This window comes from Coenobita brevimanus, chromosome 15 (genome assembly GCF_032717465.1).
Source record: "Coenobita brevimanus isolate Jiangsu-jjx chromosome 15, ASM3271746v2, whole genome shotgun sequence".
Classification (NCBI taxonomy): domain Eukaryota; kingdom Metazoa; phylum Arthropoda; class Malacostraca; order Decapoda; family Coenobitidae; genus Coenobita; species Coenobita brevimanus.
Genome location: NC_136968.1, coordinates 3,964,098 through 3,979,329, shown reverse-complemented (window position 1 = coordinate 3,979,329; position 15,232 = coordinate 3,964,098). Strand labels below are relative to the sequence as shown.

General features: G+C 48.8%; 1 protein-coding gene across 1 annotated transcript; it reads right to left on the bottom strand.

The window, feature by feature from the left end:
- Nucleotides 1-430: 430 nt before the first annotated feature.
- Nucleotides 431-2,042, bottom strand: LOC145390596 (uncharacterized). The gene is made up of 3 exons (XM_080265404.1): nucleotides 1,878-2,042; nucleotides 1,211-1,456; nucleotides 431-922 (listed from the first exon to the last, which is right to left on the bottom strand). The coding sequence occupies exons 1-3, from the start codon at nucleotides 2,040-2,042 to the stop codon at nucleotides 431-433; spliced, it is 903 nt and encodes a 300-aa protein (XP_080121530.1).
- Between the last annotated feature and the right edge of the window lie 13,190 nt (nucleotides 2,043-15,232).

Sequence of the window (15,232 nt, the reverse complement as noted above, 5' to 3'; positions counted from 1 at the left end):
TGAAATTCAAATCCTTAAACTGTTCCCTGCCTTAGCCAGGATTCCAACCTGGGTCCATCAGGACTGCAGGCCGCCTCTCTACCGATTCACCTAAGGTGGTAGATGTGGAGGAGGTGCGGGGGGTGAAAGACAGGGTGTTGTGTTTCGGGTGGTCTGGTGTGGCGGATAGTGAGATGGTGTGGGTGATGGTAGTGGCGGTGGTTTGTGTGAGCGGGTGAGGTGTGGCGACTGGCATAGGGTCTGACGAATGTGGAGGGGATGAGGAGGTAGGGTAGGATGGCGTGGCGGATGTTAGGGTGGTGGTGGTTTGGGGTGTGCAGATGGGAAGGTAATGGTAGGTAGAACTGACAAAGGAATGGAGATCTGGGTGATATGTGGGTGTGGGATGGTGTGGTGATAAGTTGGGGTTGTCTGGGTTGTGGGTTGTGTGTTATGTGGTGTGTGGTTGTGTGTTGTAGGCCTGTTGGTGTGTGGGTTGTGGTTGAGGGGATGGTTGCATATGAGCTGGTTTGATTCGGTCGAGTGACGTTGTGTAGAGCTGTACTCCCTTGTTGATGATAACCAATTTGTCTGATCTTGACAGTACCGGGTATGGAACATCGTAGAGGCGCTGCAGTGACCCTGGGTGCGTCACTCTTCTGATGAGGACGTGCCCGGTGGTGTCAAGAGTTGTAGGGATGTAGGTTGGCTTAGGCTGCTGTGGTCGGGGTGGGTTGGGTATAACGGAGCACATTGCCTGCTGTAGTGCTGGCAGGAATGACAGCGCCGGCGTCCCTGAGTGACGTGGTGAAAACTGGCCTGGTAGCCAGAGGTCATCATCGTATGTCAGCTTCTCCGGAGAGTCATGCATGTCCTCCCTGTCTGTTGTTCGGAACGTGAGGAGGACGATGGGCAGGGCGGCGACCCAGTTGGCTGGATGAGTCTGTACCCATGGGGCTTACTCAAGCAGGAGGTAGAGCCGCTCCACCAGCCCATTCAATTGCTGATGATAGGCTGTGATGCAATGGCATGTAATGCCCAGGAAGCGTAGTAGATCTTGCCAGGTATGGGATTCAAACTGGACTCCTTGATCGGTGATAATTGTTTGGGGGCACCAAATCAAGAGCTCCAAGAGTACAAGAAGTGGTACGCCACCCGCTTAGCTGTGGTGTTAGACATGGGCGTTGCCTTGACTCACATGGTGGCCCTGTCAATGCAGGTGAGTAAAAACCTGTTTCCCCTGGATGCTGGTAGCGGTCCAGTCCACGTGCATCATGTGGAATCGTTGGGAGGGTGTGGGCAGGGTGGCAAGGGTTGTTTTGGTGTGTTGGTGCACTATTGTTGTTTGGCACGAGAGGCATGTTTTTGTCCACTGGGCGATGTCACTCCTCATCCTGGGCCACAGCACCCAGCGGCTAAAAAGGCTGTGTGTGCCTCGTGCCCCCGGATGGGCCAGAGCATGGTAGTGCTGAAACACCTGTCGGCAATATGGCTGGGGAATGTACAGCCATGCTGGTCCACATGAGATATCACATCAAATCTTGTGTGGGGAATCTGGGATGTCCAACAGCTGAAGTTGAAGGGACGAAGTCCCATGTAGCAGTTGGTGTAGCTACTCGTCTTCTCGTTGCATGGCCGCCAGAGTGGAGTGGCCGACTGGGGAGACCATGAGCGTTATGAGAGTGATGCCGCAGGACAGGGCATCTGCCACGGGGTTGTCTTCCCCCTTTATGTGTCAGATGTCCGTTCAGAATTCCGAGATGAACACCAATTGCCTGGATACCCGTGGAGAAGAATTATTTCGTTTCTGGGCCGTGACATATTTGAGGGGCTTGTGATTGGTGAAGATGTAGAATTCTTGAATTCTTTGCTTACAGGAAGTGGCGAAAGTGTCGTACTGTTTTGTACACCGCCAGAAAATCCCTGTCGAAGGCACTGTATTTGAGCTCTGCAGGGTCCAGTCTCAGTCTCTTGCTAAAAAATGCTATGGGCACAGTTACCTGTTCGATCTCCTGCTGGAGGATGGCGACCAAGGCTTCTCCAAAGGGATCAGTGGTGAGCATCGTGGGAACGTTCGGTGCAGGATGGACGAGACAGGGCACTTTGGCAATGAGGTTTTTGAGGATGTTGAACTCTGCCTCTGCCTCAGGCGTCCAGTCCAAGGGTCTCTTAGACCCCTTTTTAGTTCCTTGGAGCAGGTCATTCAGGGAGGCCTAGATGGAAGTGGTTTGGTGGATGAACCTGTGATAGTAGTTCACCATGCTCAGTAATTCCTGCAGCTTGCGGGGAGTGCTAGGGCGGGGGAATTCCCTGATAGCCTCCACCTTCAATGGGGGCGTTATTATACAAGCGGTAGACACCCTATGGCCCCAAAAATCCAGCTCGGGTGCCCCGAGAATGCATTTGGTGGGATGGATGCGCAGGCCATGCTCCTGTAGGCAAGAGAAGAGGATGCCCAAATGTTCGGCCTGCTGATCATGCGATGACGATGCTATCATAATATCATCAATGTACGCCATTATGAAATCTAGGCCGCACACTACCTGATCCATGTTTCTCTGGAAGGTTTGTGCTGCACTCTGAAGGCCAAAATTCGTTCTCGGGTAATCAGAGAGGCCAAAGGGTGTTGTAATGGCCGCCTTTGGAATGTCTTGAGCAGCCACTGGTGTCTGGTGGAAGGCCCTCACCAGGTCGATCTTCGAGAATACCGTTTTTCCAAGGAGTTTGTTATGAAAATCTTGTATATGTGAGCCTGGGTACCTGTCAGGGAGTGTTATGGCACTGAGTGCTTTGTACTCCCCACACACCCTCTATTCATCTTCCTGAGCCTTTGTGACCACATGGAGGGGGGGATGCCCAACACCTAGGGGATGGGCGGATGCGGCCATCCTCCATGATCCTGAACTCCTCTGCCACTTGTCAGTGCTTTGGGGGAAGACTGTGCAGGCAGGTGAAACACAATGGGCCAGAAGTAACAGTGTAGTGTTCTTCTCCGTGATCCATATGGGCCTGCTGAGGAGCCTGTAATGTTAGGAGCGAGAACTGCTGAAGGAGTGAGTCAAAAGCAGAATCCTGCCGGAGTATGTAATAAGGGAGTCGTTAGAGCCACACTGCGTAGCTGGTATCCTGGTATCCAATGGCCTGTGGTATAGAAGGAGGCGTTTGGTGTCCACCAGGATGTCGTTCGCCTCCAAGAAGTCCACACCCAGATCGGTTGGGTGACATCAGCAATGAAAAATGGCCATGTGAGAGTTGTAGCAGGTGTGGGGGCTAAGCTGCTCGTTTGTATGCCATGGGTCGCAATAGGTGAACCATTACTGCCACGAGATCGAAAGCTGGGTGATTTCCAGGGGGCTGGCCCAGAGCTGGGGGGACAGTACACTAGGCGCGCCTGTGTCTGTTAGACACTGCGTCCCCATCAGGGAGTCCCCCACCCAGAGCAACGTCCGATCCCTGGGTAACCTGGCCATGGGACGCTCTGGGTATTGGTCATCTCATGCTCTTTGATAATGGCGATCTTGTTTGGGCCTGAAGGGTTTTGGGGTCGCCATCTACGGTCCTCACGAGGGCGGGAGACACTACTGGGACTGTCTAACGCCAGCGCCGCTTCCCGAGAAAATGCCCCGGGGGGGGGGGAGGGGCTCTTTGTTTCTTGGCCAAAGCACCTATAATAGATACACAACGTATGCTAACTCGAAGAGGGGTTTTCACTGGGGGGGGTCGGGTGTTGGTTCCACTGGGGAATGTGTTGGGAGACGCATTCTGGGTCGTGGCAGGGAACAGACGTGGGTGTACACTGTGGGACATACTCAGGGAAACACTGGGGGTATTGTCCAGGAGCTGGGGGCCATTTAATTAAAAAAAAAAAGAAAAAGAAAAAAGTACCAGATGTTTTGTTGCTTTTTTTTTTAAAGGGTGTACCTTGGGGCATTTGAAATGGGTAGTCTTAAATTTGACCAATGATGTGTGTGCGCGCCTTTAAGTTACCAATTTCCATCGTTTTGTGACGTCCACTGCATCTTCAAAATTATGGGGTAGGGCAAACATAAAAGGCCTCTTCTGACAATATATTCAATGCAAAACTATGATATAAACACCAAAATACTTGTTACTGAATTGTTTTTCAGTTATATAAGATTTTTGCAAATTGGTTAATTACTGAGTTCAGTAGGAGTCAAAAGGTCACATGACCTCCGATTTCACTGAAAATCGAGTATCCATGCAATTAAAGCTCTTGCTTGCCCCTGCATTGATAGGGAAACACAAACAAGCACCCATGGATCAGACTAGGGTCATCCGGGCAGTTTTTGAAAAAAGTTTGGTTCAATTTGATACAATGCAGTGGTCGTGACATTTTTTTTAAGTTAGGTCTTTTTTGGGGGGGCAAAGTTACAGATTCAGTTACATCTCTCACATGAAATATTGTCCGTACAAAATAGTGACAGGAGCTAATTTATTAAACAGATATACCAATCTCCAGTGAAATTGCGGGGTTTAATCTTCATCTCTGTCTTTTCATCTGAAGACGCACTATATGTTGGCACATCAATATCCTCGCTTTCCTCACTGTCACTTTCCTCCTCTAGACTGACACTGGCTGGGGTCTGGGGACCCTCAAACTAAACCACCCGCACTTTGTTATCTTCAACTGTCTGACCATTCCTACTGGGCCCAAAGCCAACCGGTTCAGAGAGTGTTGTGTTCCTCCAGAGCAATGCCACATAGTTTGTACGTTTGAGCTTCTGTTCAAGAACTGCTCTACAGGGAGGCAGGGAACACGGATCAGAAGATTTATTTTTCTCCAGAGGTTGGCCAGGCTTAGGTGGTGCATAGAGCTTCCTAAAGAGGTGATAACGTGCGAGGTTTACATCTGTCGCGTTATAAACTCCGTATATAGCACGAACAAACTCTTTAGTTGTGGCTGCCACCTCTGCATCCAAAGAACTGGAGGTACCCAGTTTGCTTAATGCCACAGGGAATTGACTGTCTTTCACCATTAAGTCAAATGGCCTCGATTTGGCCTTCCACAAGAATGATGCTGTATAATCACAGCCGGTGAAGGCATAAATACTAGGTAATGCAGTGCCTATGCCTGGTGTCAGATCTAGTGCGATGGCAGAGATGTCTATGAAACGCCTGGTGTTGTCTGAGCTCTTACCAGCATCCATCCATAGAGTTGCACTGATCTATGCTGTATGATAGATAGGCAGGACATAAACGTCTGTGTCATCACTCGGAACAAATACCACTTTGGGGAAGTCAGTATCTAGTTGTGAAACATACTGTCCATGGAAAAGGAGTCATGTGTCTGCCTCTTCGTGACTGCTTTTTAGTTCAACTTCACGACATTGTACTTGTCCTTGTTTAGCTCTGTAAGTGAAGCAAGACTGACCCACGGAGAAGTAGGCTGTGTGTCCTTCCAATACAGATACATAGTCTGGACACATCCATTCTCGTGCGAGGAAGCTCAGCAGCTCAGTTTTGCAGGTACTTGATTGTAATGCACCACAGAAGTCAGCTGGTCTTCGCTGGGATGGTCCTGTAGCTTTGTATACAGTATGAAAATCTCCACGTTCCTCATGCTCATGTCCGTTAATGGATGGCCCTTTTCCATACGTGTCACACACAAGATGCACTCAGGACCTTGGTACCAGCGATATCCCATGATTCTGCAAAGACACTTAGTACCGTATAAGATTCGCTGCATGTTTAATTTGAAAAGCTTATCATTTAGTTATCAAAGAGATTAATGTTTCATCTGGCAAATGCTAAAGAGAATGTATCGACCATACGTCATAAAAAAGGTGCAATTTATGAAGCCAAAATCATACGTAGATGAAGCCGACGACCGAAATCCTAAATAGGCCTACCATGTTTCCAGGAAGACAAAAGCAAAATTTGGCGCGGGCGTGTGCATACAATCTTTACCGGATTCCTATAAATATTTTGCAGCCAAACGACTTCATGTTAGTATTGTATATGTCTGAAAGTTTGATTTGGTTAAAACTATAATTAGAGCCATGACTGGGTTGTCCCGACTTTAAGACAGTTAGTTTTGTTAGTGTTGTGTTTCCCTTCAACTTTACTATAATGAAGCTTTGTTTCATTTAACTAAGCAGATATGTTAATAACATTATATTTGTTATGCAACGTACTCAGAGCTCAGCTTTTTGCTCCCTGAGTACGAGGGTCTGGTTTGAGTTCTTTCCAAGACCGGGGCTAGAGCATGCAACCAAAGGAACAGGGCTCAAAACATAGGTAAACAATCTTACACGTATATTATCATAAAAACATACAGTAGCTGGGCACAATACAATGTGGTAGATTTTACATACTATGGGAGATACAGAGATAGGAACTGTGACTAATGACGACAGGGTAACTGCAGGTGTCATCCAGGTGTGGGAGGAGTCCCATCATGTGTGCGCTCTCTGGAGAGGCACGGGACTACTGTTGTACGCCGGATCGTCAGATGAAGGCTGCAGGGCGGCATAGAGTGAGGTCTTTCCCTTGAGGAGCCTCTGGAGGAGTGTCGGCCCTCGGGACTAGGGCCAAACAGGGTGAGTAGGCGTGCTGCCTTGCACCTACTCCTGGTAGAAGACGGCTTGCTGGCTGGTCAGGGGAGGTCTCGGCCGTGAGTCCTGGGGGCGTCCCTTGGTGACTGGGGGCTGCGGCCTTGCCTTCGTCAAGAGGCCATCAGGGGCTGCCTGCAGCGTCTCCTACTCCAGGAGTCCGACAGCAACTCGTGACGTCGGGACGCTGGCTGGAGTGAGTGTATCCTTAGACTCACTATGGGGCCACTCCAGACCCCCTCCAACAGCATCTCCACCTGGGAGCTAGCTCCGCCCCTTTGGGTGTGGGTAGAGCGGGAGGGGCGCCCCGCTCGGCCTCTGGAGGAGTGAGGCGAGCAAGGGGTGTTGCCCTTGGTGGGTGTTGCAGGGGTAGCAGACGAGGGAAGTATGGTGGGCGTTCCCTCCCCGACGGGCATGGTGGGCGCCGCCGTGGTTCTGTTTTGCCCTGGGACTGCACGTGAGAGGAGTACAGGGCACGTCCTCTCCCTGGTGAGCACTGTGGGTGTCGCCCTGGTTCTACAGGGGGCAGTAGGTGAAAGAAGCACGGTGGTCGTTCTTTTCCCGACAAGCACAGTGGGCGTCATCGCGGTCCTACTTGGGACTGTTGCTACGCAAGCAGTGTTGCCACTCTAAATTTTCAGACAGTACCAAATCAAACCAGTGAAAAGTACCAAATGAGAAGAAAATGTACCAAATTACATAAAAAATACAGTTCTTACCTTATTTAAGTGATTAAAACTGCAGATCTTCGTCTTCTCTTCCTTCGTGTGTAGGCCACTTCTTATCCATTGCTTTCTTTACTAATTCAGCAGAAGGTTGCCAATTCTTCCGGTTTATATCCTAGAGGAATGCCTTGCTGTGAAGTAGACCATTTAATGTTTCTGTTTGTAGTCACGATCGGTGCTTTGTCTTGATGTTGCTCACCATTGAAAATATTCTTTCTGCTGCAGAAGAGGAATGAGGCAGAGACATCAAGTTTGTCATGAGCTTGGAAATTTTAGGGAATCTTAGATCATCACCACACTTTTACTATGAAGCAGCATACCAAAACTGTTCTGGCTCCATTGATGAGTCACACAGACTGCGGTAAATATAACCCGAGGTGGCTCTACAGTGTACGCGCCCGTGGCTGTCAAGGAGGGTACTGGAGTGTGTAAACTCACACGTCCAGGACAGGGTCCTACTAAACTCACCCGCCGTCTGGCGATGTGTCACGTAGGCTATACAGCAATCTCCGTTTGCAATACAAATCCTCCAACTAGCTATGTATTTAGTACCAAATTTTGTCATTTTTCGTAAAAGTCGTACCAATCGTACTTCATGCACCCAAAAGTACCAAATTTGGTACATTTGTACCAAAAACGGCAACACTGTACGCAAGTCTCACCCCAGTCCTGGTGAGCGCTGGTTCCTGTAGAGGGTAATGCAGCAAGGTGACGTACCTCCCATGGGTTCCGTTGAGGGGAAGAGGGGCGCATGGTGTTTGGAGGCTTATGCCCGTCTTGCTCGGGCTCTTGTCGCGCCTCTCTGTGGTCTTCTCTCTCTCTGTGGTCTCCCCTTGGAATTTCAATACTTATGAACGAAATAATAAGAAAACACTTACAAAACAGCAGTTTAGTTGATCGCATTATTTTTTTAAATTGTCAAGTGACGTTTGGCAACGTTTCGGAGTTTGTGAACGCTCCTAGTCACATGTAGTGATGAACCCACCACACACTGTTGTAGGCTAATTGGTACCGTATGTGCTTTGCATATTTTATTCAGCATTATTTTGGATGTGTGAGATAGAAATCATCTTCTCTCTTCTTTCTTCGTGTTGTTAGTTTCAAAACCTTGAATCTTTTTCAGTTCAGATCTGCCAGCTCCTGTACAATACGACCTTGGTGACCCATTGATGCACTCTCTAACCTGTCAATGTCCTTCCTGATGTATAGGAACCAGGCTTGGACTGCGTACTTCAAGTGGGGATGGACGAGGGTTTTATACAGTAGCAGAAACATTTCTGCATTCATACACGTAAAAGTTCTTCCTCCTCACTACAGAGTCGGCTTTTGCAGCTGCCTTGGAGATGTGAAAGGATGACTTGAGCTTGGTGTCGGTGTGGATTCCAAGGTCCTTTTCCTGTTTTATTCTCTGAATTATCCTTGGAAAGCTGAAGGGATGACTTGAGTTTGGTGTCAACATGACTCCAATGCCTTTTTCCAGAGAGAGAGGTGAAAAGATTAGTAGAAGTAAGAAGAGAGTGGATGAGGAATTTGGAAGGAATTTGAGTGTATAGTGGAGGGAATGTAAGAAAATGTTCTGGAAAGAGGTAAGGTGAGTTACACAGGTGTTAAAGAAGTAAGTCGGGGAGTGAAAGATAAAAATTGCAGATTAATTGCTAATGGAGAAGAGAGAAAAAGTGAGCAGATGGAGAGCACACTTTAATGAATTGTCGAACATAGAGAATGAAAGTAATACGAGTATAAGTGGCTGGGGAATGGCTGGGAGGAAGAGGGAGGTGAGAAGAGAGGAACAAATCAGTGGGATGGAAGTAATGAAGGAAGTGAAAATGGGGAAAGCCCCAGGAGTTGATGCAGTGTGTGGTGAAATGCTGAAGCATGGGGGAGAGATAGTAGTGGAATGGATGTGGAAGATGCGCAGATTGGCCTGGGAGGAAGGTGCAGTCCCGGAATGTTATAAGTCAGGTATAATAGGTCCCGTGTACAAAGGAAAAAAGGGAAAAAGAAGTGTGTGGTAATCATAGGGGCATATGTCTAATTGGTATAATAGGAAAAGAATATGGTAGGATACTTTACTGACAGAGCTAGGGAAATAACAGAGGAATTAGTTGGAGAACAGGGAGGTTTTATGACTGACTGATTGAATGTAATTATAATCTGGCGGTGCAACTGCCAGGGTCATATGCCGCCGGACAACAAGGTAAAGGATGCAGCAAATAAAAAGTACATTTTCAAAATAAAGTCAATACCCATTATTAGAAATAAAACACGAAACACAGAAGAATAGTATATAAAATACCAATTACTTACAAATGTTGAAGGAGGCCCGCCTCCTGAAGAAAACTAAAAACATCAATAAAATTGCTGAAGGCTCCTCCAAGCATCGAAGACAGACAGTAGGCACCATCTGCTCCCTTATGCCTACGGAGGAATATCTGACATAGGTCCCCTAGACTTGGACACTCGACCAGCAAGTGATGGACAGTAAGGGGAACAAGGCAGTAATCACAGCACGATTGAGTCCCACCACTCATCAAGAACCCATGCGTAAGCCGAGATTGCCCGATGTGAAGCCTGGTAAGAGCCACCTCCAATCACCGAGGCATGGAGGGGAGATCCCTCGGCACACTCACTCTCTGAAAAATTTCTTTTATCTTATTATGAGCAACACAATCCCACTGTCTCTGCCAACACATACGAATCGAGTATTGCAAGTAAGGTGCTACATCAGAAGCGGGAACCGGGTAGTCTATAGGTGGCTGTCGAGATGACGCAGCTTTAGATAGAGTATCTACCTTCTCATTGCCCATCACACCAACATGTGCGGGAACCCAGCAGAAATCTACACAGTGGCCACGACGACCAAGAAGAACAAGCCATTCTGAAATTGATAAACCCAGTGGATGAGATGCATTAAAAGACTCCAGTGCAGAGAGAGCACTACGGGAGTCACTAAAAATCACAAAAGGAGACTGGGGGAGAGTAAAAATAATTTGGAGAGCAAGTAAAATCGCAGTCAGTTCCGCTGTATACACTGAAGCGACGCCGGGAAGGCAGTCTACCCCCCCTACTGAAGGAAGGGAAGACAACACCAAAGCCTGCTCCAGTTTTAGTCTTAGATCCATCAGTATATATAGGGATAGAACCCTCATGACTGTAGACATGCTCTAAAAAGAGAGAGAGGGACACCTGAGAGGGAAGTAAGCCCTTTTTTCCAACAATGGACCTACAGAATGTTACACGAGGTAGTAGCCAGGAACCCACCCCCGGGATCCGATGTGGACAGACTGCCAGTCTGGCGAGGGCTAACATACCAGATTGGACCCTGTAACCTAAGGGCTTCGGGAAACTAGGATGGGAGTCATAAACAGATGATTGGGAATCCCGGGTAACAATGGCACAAGAAACAGAGTCTAGAACGCAGTGAAGACGATACCAACATCTCATCATCAATGACTGGCGACGCAAAGCCAAAGGGAGGGCAACAGCATCCACCAACAAACTCGAAATCGGGGATGACCGGAATGTCCCAGTTGCCAGCGTACACCAGCATGATGCACAGAATCCAATATCCGGAGACGGGCATCGGTTGCAGAGGAGTAGACCTCACAACCATATTCAAGTCTTGACAAGATAAGAGATCTATGGAAGAGGAGGAGGGTCTGACGATCAGCACCCCAAGAAGTAAGTCCCCAAATCCTCAGGAGAGTAGCCTTAATACAAGTTGCCTTCACAAAACGAGTATGAGGAACCCAGGTTAGTCGTCTATCAAACAGAAGACCCCCAGACCGTGTCTCTTCCACACAGGATATCCTTCGACCATAAAGATACAAGTCAGGGTCTGGGTGAACCCCCGAAGGCGACAGAAATGCAGAATCACTGTCTTTTGTAAAAAAAAAAAAAAAAGGAGGCCACAAGACTCAGCCCATTCAGAAATTCTATTAAGAACCAGCTGCAACTTCCTCTCTATCAGAGACATCTTAGATGCAGTGAAGGAAATTGAGAGGTCATCTACTTACAATGAGCCCCGCACACCATCAGGAAGTACACTTATTACACTGTTGATGGCCACAGCAAACAGAGTAACACTAAGGATACTCCCCTGTGGTAATCCATCTTCAAGTGCACGAGCATTAGAAAGCACTCCTCCTACTCGAACCCTTGAAAAACGATTAGATAAAAATTGCTAAATAAAAATAGGCAATCGCCCACGAAGACCAAACTCAGGAAGTTAAAGTAAAATGCCATGACGCCAAGCAGTGTCGTATGCCTTCTCCAGATCGAAGAAGACAATAACTTGGTGTTGGCTAGTGGAGAAAGCCTCACAGACTGAAGAGTCCAAGGACAGTAGAGCATCAGTGGTAGATCGCATTTTATGAAAACCACACTGGACTGGTGATAAGTAATTTCCCCTCTCCAAATACCACATGAGCCGGCCATTTACCATCTTCTCCAACACCTTGCAAACACAAGAGGTCAGAGAGATGGGACGATAATTTGTAGCACGCAGATGATCCATTCCGGGCTCATAGATGGGGATAACTACAGCAACACGCCAAGAAGATGGAAACTCGCCATTACACCAAATTCTATTGTATAGCATCGGTAAAAAGGAAAGAGATGCATCAGACATATGGTGTAAAAAGGCGCTTGGAATATCATCGCAGCCAGGAGACGAATCATGACACTGTGACAAAGCTGCCCGAAGATTGAAAACAGAAAAGGGGACATTGTAAGACTCTCCCCCAGAAGATGTGAAGCTGAGGCTACAGGCTTCCAATCGTCGACGTTGGCATGCTGAAGGCGAATCAGTGTCCCTTTTAGACACACCAGCAAAATGCTGGACAAATGCTTCAGCAACAGCAAAGGGGTCAGTCACAGCCCCATCAGCATCAGGTAAAACAGGAGGGGAAGGAACAGAAAATTTGCCAGGAATCTTTTTGACCCAATCACATTTGGGTGAGAGAAGTCCTCGAGTGAAGGGAGGAAACGTACTCCCGTCATGAAGCACGTCTGGCCTCCTTCATCACGTGACGGGCATGAGCACGCGCCCTCCGAAAAGCCATCAATTGTTGAGTGACCCCACGATGGCGACGAAGCCTAGGGAAGGTGACCCCTTTGCCTCTCACAGCAGAGATGCATTCAGGGATCCACCAGGGAACCGGACGTTTTGGAAATCGACCAGAAGTCTTGGGAATAGATAAAAGAGCTGTTGAGTGCATTACATCAGTTATATATGCCACTGCCTCATCAGCACTACAAAAACTGTCCACAGTGCGGCTAGTGGAACATAATTCCCTGAAGAGTGGCCAGTTTGCCTTATCCAGGCGCCGACGAGGAAGACGACATTGTGGCTCACACTCAGCAGAAGTTAAAAGAATTGGGAAGTGATCACTGCCATGCAAATCTGGCAACACACCCCACTTAAAATCTAAAATAGCAGTAGCTGAGCACAGAGACATATCAATGGCCGTGAAAACACCAATTTGACTATGAAAACATGTCATTTCACCTGAATTCAATACCCCCAACTCCTCATCCTCCACCAAAGAAGCCAGCATAGCACCTCTATGGTTGATCACACTGTCGCCTCACAGTGGGTGACGACCATTCAGATCGCCCAGTAAATGACAGGGGGATGGAAGGTCACGAACTAGGAGAACAAGATCTACCTTCTCAACAGAAGCACTTGGAGGGAGATAAGGACTACACAATGTATTCAGATGGCGAAGGAAAATCTGTATGGCAACAGCCTGCAGTGGAGCTGAAAGACTCTCACAAGTGAATGGAACATCACAGCGAACTAGGAGAGCAGCACCACCATGGTGTCCTTGGCCAGGAAGAGGATCAGAATAAAATACATGGTAACCAGAAGGACCGGAAGGAGCAGCATCCCCAGCCATGGTCTCCTGGATGCATATGCATACTGGGGAATAGCGGATAATAATAATACACAATTCCTCCCAACTAGCACGTAAGCCACGACAATTCCATTGACTTATTGTGCCCATAATGGAGTGGTATTATATCAGGTTACTTTCACTGCCAGAGTCTGGGCACTGGGAACCTTGACGGGTTTCCTAGGACCTGTCCGAGGATTAGATTTGGTAACAGGTTTTCTAACCACAGCTAATCCCCTGGAGGAGGGACCCGAGATACCTGGTTTTGTAGGTGGCAAAGGGGAGGAAGAAGGCCGGACAATGGTCTTCTTCTGTAGTGGAGCAAGAAATGGTTTGGTAGAGGGACCGCAAGCTGCCTTAGCCCGAACGGAACGGGCAGCGCTATTGCAAGATGGGTGATGGTCAGTAGCACACCCTGCAGTACTAGGATCCCGAGATGGCAAGGCCTCATGCAAATGAGGAGGCGCATCAACAACCCAGACATCACCACTGTCTGGTGGGGTCTGGACCATCAGCGAAATATCCTCAGCCTGTACTTACCCAGACCCCTGAGAATCCTGAAGAGAATGGGTAGTGGGCTCCCCAGCCGAAACCTTTTGGTGGCAGGGCCTCAGTCTCGGAGCATTCTGAGGAGCCACAGCGACACTTGCCATGCACAGGAGAGACACGGTTTTTTTTGGATATGTCGGGACAAGGAGAAGCATCGACATGAACGTCTGCCACCACCACGGAAGGGTGTCGACCCTCTGTCACTAAAATGGGGATAGAAACATTAGATGAAGAAGGCGGGTTACCACTCGCCTCACAAGCAACAGGAGCCTCAGCAACATCAGTCTGGAAATCACAGGAGAGGGGAGCAGTAGATGGCATAGATCGAGGCAGAGTCCTAGACACAGGACGCCGCACAGATGCACTGAAAAGGACAGAGGCATGAGAAACTCTAGGCTGGAAAAATCGAGTCTGGGCTCTCCTTCTTGCCTCAGGAAAGGAAACCTTGTAATGGGTATGTATAGACAAAATCTTTTTCTCAAAAATGTAGCGAGGACAGTGCCAAGAGGAGGCAGCATGGGCACCCCCACAATGATAGCATTTAGTAGGTGCCTGACAGTCACCAGCATGGGAGGTGCAACCACAAGAAACACACACCAGGAAGGCCAGCTTGCACACAGCAACAAGAGCAGCTAATATGCCCATACCCCTGACAGTGAAAACATCTCTTTGGGGATGGAAGTAGGGCTTCACAGGAAGAGGATGGAATGTAGGGTTTCACAGGAAGAGATAACCAAGCAAGTTTCACAGAATCAGGCAACGTTAATCAGTCAAAAGTCAGGAGAAGCATCGGAGTTGGTGTCAGAACATCCTCAATCTTCTTCAGTGCCCTGTAAACGTCGACAACGCCTGAAGAGCTTAGTTCCTCTAAAATGCCAGGAATAGTCACCGAGGGCATCACAACACCCCCAGGAGGAGCCTACAAAGGGGCAAACAGAGCGTGACCCGACCCCACGCGACAGGGACGTAAAACCGCCCAGGCTGCACGCCCCTATGACCTGGAACTCGCCCGCCGCCACCACAACAGGAAACGGAGACTACCTTGCGGGCTAGCTGACCCTCGACAGGATTGGGGTGGAGCTACTTTCTTAGCTCCAAGTGGCACCCAAGCGACCAGCCATGCCCTTTGTGAGATGGCCAGTAGCCGCTCAGACCTTCAGGAGACAGCTGGTAGCCACTCAGAAGGCTTCCCAGAGATGGTCTGCAGTTGCTCTGCCCTTCAGGAGACAGCCGGTAGCCGCTACCCCCTAAGAGCCACAGCCGGTAGCCAGGCTCAGGTAACCGCCGGTAGCCGCGCCCTTAAAAGGTCACTGCCTGCAGCAGGACCACACGGCAGGAGATGGCCAGCAGCCGCTCCCCTGTCAGTTGCCGCTATACCCCCCAACAGGAACCAGCAACGGCCAGTAGCCGCACTGGGGAGAGAAGGGTACGTCCCCTCTCCTGTAGTTGCCTCAGAGGACAAGACACAGGTGACAGCCGATAGCCGCGCCTGTTGGCTGGAGACAGCCAG

Coding starts and splice junctions, on each gene's coding strand:
- LOC145390596 (XM_080265404.1), bottom strand. CDS start 2,042: ATGCTCACCACTGATCCCTTTGGAGAAGCCTTGGTCGCCATCCTCCAG. Junction 1,457..1,877: donor TTCTGGCGGTGTACAAAACA/GTACGACACTTT, acceptor TATTGCCGACAG/GTGTTTCAGCACTACCATGC. Junction 923..1,210: donor CCAGCATCCAGGGGAAACAG/GTTTTTACTCAC, acceptor CCATGGGTACAG/ACTCATCCAGCCAACTGGGT.